The sequence below is a fragment of the Pteropus alecto genome, unplaced genomic scaffold, assembly GCF_000325575.1.
Source record: "Pteropus alecto unplaced genomic scaffold, ASM32557v1 scaffold3, whole genome shotgun sequence".
Lineage (NCBI taxonomy): Eukaryota > Metazoa > Chordata > Mammalia > Chiroptera > Pteropodidae > Pteropus > Pteropus alecto.
In genome coordinates this window covers 42,615,301-42,621,525 of record NW_006442484.1, presented here as the reverse complement: position 1 = coordinate 42,621,525, position 6,225 = coordinate 42,615,301, and the positions used below count along the sequence as shown (strand labels likewise).

The window sequence follows — 6,225 nt, the reverse complement described above, 5'->3', positions numbered from 1 at the left end:
CGGCATTCGTACCGTTTACACAACTGTTTTGCACTTATTTCCTCACTGTGTGACAGGGTGCCAAAGCGTGTTTCCTCCGAGACATTCCCTTCTCTGCAATCTATTTTCCTGTTTATGCTCATTGCAAAATACTTCTGGCTGATGAAAATGGACACGTGGGAGGTCTCAATCTCCTTGCAGCTGGAGCCATGGCAGGTAACTACAATTTTTCTTTTTAAACCAAAGAATCCTCCCTTTATTCTCTTCAAAAAGTACAGACTCTCTGTGAACTTTTCCCCTTTATTTCTGGAAGGGTTCTTGTTTGTTTCTGACTTAGTTTAAATATGATCGCTTTTTCTCTTTTGTGGGATGTGCTGTAATTCTGATGAGAGTTAATTACATTTGCATAATGTGGATAAACAGCTTAATGCAGCTTAGCAACTCAGAGCCAAATTAGATCTGCCCATCTAAATTGGGCTTTTCATCACGTGTTTCTTAGCCTTCTGTGCCCATGAAACCTTGGGCGCAGCCAAGCTAAGCATCAAGGTGGAAAAGTTCATCATTAAATCAGTTTCTTTGTTGTACCTCATGCTGATGCACAGGTCTAACGTGCCCTCACTTTCTATCTCTGTTATTGGAATCTGGCTGATGTGGCTCAGAACTGAGCTTTTTTCATGAAGCTGTCTGGCCCTGTTCCTTCTGCCATGGTCCTTAGATCTAAGTAAGCAGTACTTCTTCAGCAAACCATCCTGTACTTGACTGGCAGCTCTTCTCTGTCCCTCAACACTTTCTGTCCTTTATTAATGGTTGTTTGCATGTTTTGCCCTCTGTACTAGGCTGGGAGCTCCTTGAGGGCAAGGGTTTCATTCTGTTCATCCTTGCCTTCTCTGTGGCCAGCACAGTAATATTGGGATAAATGTCAATCAGTAAATGTCAGTAGAACAAATGAAAACCTTCATCTGGTCTAAGAGACCAAATTAGGCACAAAAGAGATTTCATCTGAAAGAGAAGCCTAAAAAAGTGCAGGAAGGTACTAAGATGCTTCTTTCTGATCGCAGGGGTGTAGAGTTGTGAAGGAGCTGACTTGGGATAGAAAGGGAAGAGCAGGGGTCCTTGGCAGCATCAGCACTAGGGAATGACAGAAAACGGAAAGGGCGTGTTTGCTCTCCATATAGCTGGTCAGGGATAGAAACATGAAGGGTGAAATGAACCCAAACATTGTCCCCAGGTGATCATGTAGCTCTGCCTGGGCTCATGGCCTGTGGAGCTCTCACCGGGTTCCATCTGCTGTGGCGCCCAGGCTAAACGCGGCAGGACAGCCTGAGCACTGAAGTGTGTTCTGTGGCAGGAGCCCTTGGTTCTCAGGGCATCGGGGTGGACCATGTTGTTCTCGCCCATGATGACAGGGAATGACTTGCGATGATTAAGAAACTCTCCCAGGGAGCTTGGAGCCCTTATTTGGGGATCAGCAAATCCCTGTCCTCTGGCATTTGTAACTTCAGTTAAGTGCATGCGCATTTGAAAGCCAGTAGAGCTACCTGCTCAGCCTGAGCGCTGAGTGCTCATCCAGCCCCTTTCTGGGACTCACCATAGTCTCCCAGTTTTAAATGGGGCCAGTAGATTTTCTCTCAAGTCTTTTCTCTGATCTTTCCAATCAACAGCAAAAACACAGCCAAAGAACAGCCTAATTGTGGACAGGCATTTTGCCAGTGCTTGATGGAACCAAGTAAATATTTCCGTGGAACCGTCAGCACAAACTTCTTGCCCACAGAAATTTGAAGTCAGTTTTTAGAATGAGAGATCAATATGTCTGATTTTTACTCGTAAAGCTTTGCTGGCACGCACTGAGAATACTCAGAATTTCAGAGCATTCCAAAGACAGGCAGTTTACCTAATTTCACAAGTAAGGTGCAGGGCTGTGCGGAGGAGAGGTCGCCTGCATCCTTTCCTGACAAAGCCGCCATAAGTCCACCAGCTCTATCCACCTAGTGATGATCCAGTGATATTCAGTCCAAATTGTATCTCTTCCCCCTGATATTGCTCCTTTGTTCTCTGTTTTGTTTTACAAGTAAAAGGTATGGTTGTGAAATCTATCTTGTGTGTCCTGCTGATTAATCTCAACATGACCCCAGGGAGCTTGGGCACAGGGGATGGATGATAAGGCCTTTCCATGATCAGCTCCCCTATTGTTCCTTAACTGGTTGCCTGGCCTCCTCTGCTCCTGTTGTAATGACTTCTGTCATACAGGCATGTCTGAAAGGAGTCACAGTCAACTCTTAAGTTAGCTCCTCAAACAGGTGAGTGGATATGAGTATTGATATTCACCTCTCACAGCAAGGTGACAAGAATCAGCAAAAAACACGAGTCTGATGTCAGATACATTTAGCAACTCATTCAATTGACATTTTCTTCATTTCTTATTTTACATGAAAGTACTCGTATCTTATTTAAGAAAAAAAAAAAGGAGGTAAAAAATTGAAACCCAAAGGGGGAACACTTGGGAATGGTCCTATTAATATTGCTGCATTTCCACACACACCTCCCCCCCCTCCCCCCCACACACAGTTCTTTGGGATCATGCAGTGTAGTGATTTTCCCAATTCAGAAAGAAAAAAAGAATTTCACCTTGGCCACACTGAAGCAGCTAATAGGCATTTATATCCTTTTTCCATTAGTGCCCAGGCATCTATTCAAGAAGCTTTGAATTAAAGCAGTTAAAGTTGCTAATTGTATTGTTAGACGTTAGCAGTATTTCTGTCCTTTAGGAGGTACTTTGGATGAATTAAACGTGGCTTTCTCCTGAAAGGTGTGCCTGCTGCTTCTCTGGTGACCCCTGCTGATGTCATCAAGACAAGACTGCAAGTGGCTGCCCGTGCTGGCCAGACGACATACAGTGGTGTCATCGACTGTTTCAGGAAGATACTCCGGGAAGAAGGGCCCTCAGCTTTTTGGAAGGGGACTGCAGGTAGAGTCTGGGGCCACACGGAATTAGCGTCCTACTCGCCTTACTCACTGGTCGTCTTTGCCACGGTCACCCCGGCGTTAAGTGCCCCCCACTCCTGTCTCTCTTTTTCAGCTCGCGTGTTTCGATCCTCTCCTCAGTTCGGTGTTACCTTGGTCACCTATGAACTTCTCCAGCGGTGGTTTTACATTGATTTTGGAGGCCTGTAAGTGCAGCTGTTTGACTCCTTTATAAAGACGGCACCCAAACCGAAATAAGTTTTTGTTCGGCCTACAAGGGATTTTTTGGAACGCTTAAAAAGTGATAGAACAGAGAATTGATAGAACAGGACCAATACATTTAAATCATTGGGCTTGAGAAGCTCAGGGTTAGGGGAGAAAGACCTTGACAGAGTGACATCATACACAGTATTAATCAGCTACTTGGGGAAAGGGAGGCAGCAAATTAAAACGTCATGTGAATAGTTATCTTTTTTAGTGTAAGCAAATACTGAGCTTCAGAGATTTAGGTCCTTTAGTAACACTTTTGTGAACTTTCTTTCAAAGACTCAGTCAAGCCCTTTTACACCTCTGAGACTTCATTATTCATCATAATTATTAGAATAGGTATAGATGTTCTTAGAGCTAATTTGTTACAAATAAAACAAAGGTTCAAAGAGAGGTTATGCCTGTGGACATAATCACTGGTGAGATTTAGGCCAGAAATTGGGTTTTTGACGCTTAGTACTTGAAGCTTGCACTGAAAGAGAAGAGAAATTACTTGTTGAATTTGCTGGGTGGGAAAGGTTATACCCAAAGCAAGCAATTATCAGATCAAACCATGCATCTGAGTCTTTTACCTCATAAACCTAAAAACCGCTTTCCTGCTCAAAGGCCAGGTTGGGAATTAGCTGTTCAACCAAGTAGAGGGGCTTACACAAAGAAAGAAAGAACAGCAATCTTAGAATTCTAGGCTTTTCTATGCTTTCATTTTGTAAACGTAAGAATTATATCTATTTCTCTTTAAATAATTTTAGTAATAACCTTCATGAGTCTTTTAAAAGGTAGCTTTTTAAGTTGTCAAAATAAAAATGTAAACTTTTTGATTAATTTATGCTTGGTGCAGAAAATTTGGAACGCAGGAAAGCATGAAAGGAAATCATTCATAATCCTACTTCTCAGAGAGTGTTAATATTTAAGTGTATTTTCTTCTGATCTTTCTTTTCTGTGGGGTATATATATATCCATTGAAATTTAGGCCATTTGTCTTCTAAATCAAATATGTGAACATGTTGTTGTCAAAACCCTTATAAACCATAACTAATGCAGCGTAGATGACAAGGAAGTAGTTGAACAAACAACACTCTTTGTGACCCATGGGCCAGACTGAAATGTTCAGTTGTATCCCATCCTCAAGAGTCTTGAGCACGCTAACCATTTGCTTTCTCCTGTCAACAGCAAACCCTCTGGCTCAGAACCAACACCTAAGTCACGCATCGCAGACCTTCCTCCTGCTAGTCCGGATCACATCGGTGGATACAGACTCGCCACAGCCACTTTTGCTGGCATTGAAAACAAGTTTGGCCTTTATCTCCCCAAATTTAAATCTCCTAGTGTTGCTGTGGTTCAGTCAAAGGCAGCGACAGCAGCTCAGTGATGACATAACTGTTGAGTGTGGCAAAACGGCACCCTGGAGAGGCCTAGGACAGCAGCCCTGTAATGTATCTAGTCAGCTGCATGGTGCTGACTGAGCTGAGGAGTCAAACTATTCTTTCTATATGACATATACATATACTTGTTTATAAAGTAATCATCTGCCCAGGAAAAAAAAACACAATGCAGTTTCAAGCTTTAGTCTTACATGTTAAAATGTTTTCCAAGCCTTGGCATGAATTAGTGTTCTAGACTGCTTTGCACAGCTTGCACTTATAGTGACTGTACATATTGTACATCTTTGTACAGAGACATCTTGGCACCTCATCCCAACCACATTTATAGAATGAAATGCAGTTCTGAGTGGCTTGAAACTGCTCAAAGGCCAGGTTGGGAATTAGCTGTTCAACCAAGTAGAGGGCCTTACACAAAGAAAGAAAGAACAGCAATCTTAGAATTCTAGGCTTTTCTATGCTTTCATTTTGTAAACGTAAGAATTATATCTATTTCTCTTTAAATAATTTTAGTAATAACCTTCATGAGTCTTTTAAAAGGTAGCTTTTTAAGTTGTCAAAATAAAAATGTAAACTTTTTGATTAATTTATGCTTGGTGCAGAAAATTTGGAACGCAGGAAAGCATGAAAGGAAATCATTCATAATCCTACTTCTCAGAGAGTGTTAATATTTAAGTGTATTTTCTTCTGATCTTTCTTTTCTGTGGGGTATATATATATCCATTGAAATTTAGGCCATTTGTCTTCTAAATCAAATATGTGAACATGTTGTTGTCAAAACCCTTATAAACCATAACTAATGCAGCGTAGATGACAAGGAAGTAGTTGAACAAACAACACTCTTTGTGACCCATGGGCCAGACTGAAATGTTCAGTTGTATCCCATCCTCAAGAGTCTTGAGCACGCTAACCATTTGCTTTCTCCTGTCAACAGCAAACCCTCTGGCTCAGAACCAACACCTAAGTCACGCATCGCAGACCTTCCTCCTGCTAGTCCGGATCACATCGGTGGATACAGACTCGCCACAGCCACTTTTGCTGGCATTGAAAACAAGTTTGGCCTTTATCTCCCCAAATTTAAATCTCCTAGTGTTGCTGTGGTTCAGTCAAAGGCAGCGACAGCAGCTCAGTGATGACATAACTGTTGAGTGTGGCAAAACGGCACCCTGGAGAGGCCTAGGACAGCAGCCCTGTAATGTATCTAGTCAGCTGCATGGTGCTGACTGAGCTGAGGAGTCAAACTATTCTTTCTATATGACATATACATATACTTGTTTATAAAGTAATCATCTGCCCAGGAAAAAAAAACACAATGCAGTTTCAAGCTTTAGTCTTACATGTTAAAATGTTTTCCAAGCCTTGGCATGAATTAGTGTTCTAGACTGCTTTGCACAGCTTGCACTTATAGTGACTGTACATATTGTACATCTTTGTACAGAGACATCTTGGCACCTCATCCCAACCACATTTATAGAATGAAATGCAGTTCTGAGTGGCTTGAAATGTACAGAATGTTTTGAAAGTGTTTTATTAAGAATCACACGAAAATAAATGTATTACAATTAAATTCATTCCTATTGGTGACTTATGGACATGAAGCATCAATATTGGATGTATTTAATTCTTAATTTGTTTTCCA

The 6,225-nt window shown here is 41.7% G+C and overlaps 1 protein-coding gene across 1 annotated transcript in view; it reads left to right on the top strand.

Moving 5' to 3' along the window:
• Nucleotides 1-4,940, top strand: part of SLC25A12 (solute carrier family 25 member 12) — a 75,172-nt gene extending 70,232 nt beyond the window's left edge. Inside the window, exons 15-18 of the mRNA XM_006921188.2 lie at nucleotides 57-195; nucleotides 2,786-2,944; nucleotides 3,056-3,146; nucleotides 4,378-4,940. Of these exons, the coding sequence (XP_006921250.1) occupies nucleotides 57-195; nucleotides 2,786-2,944; nucleotides 3,056-3,146; nucleotides 4,378-4,576 (588 nt within the window). The 3' untranslated portion in view covers nucleotides 4,577-4,940. The remainder of the gene's footprint in view (nucleotides 1-56; nucleotides 196-2,785; nucleotides 2,945-3,055; nucleotides 3,147-4,377) is intronic.
• The last annotated feature ends 1,285 nt before the right edge of the window (nucleotides 4,941-6,225 follow it).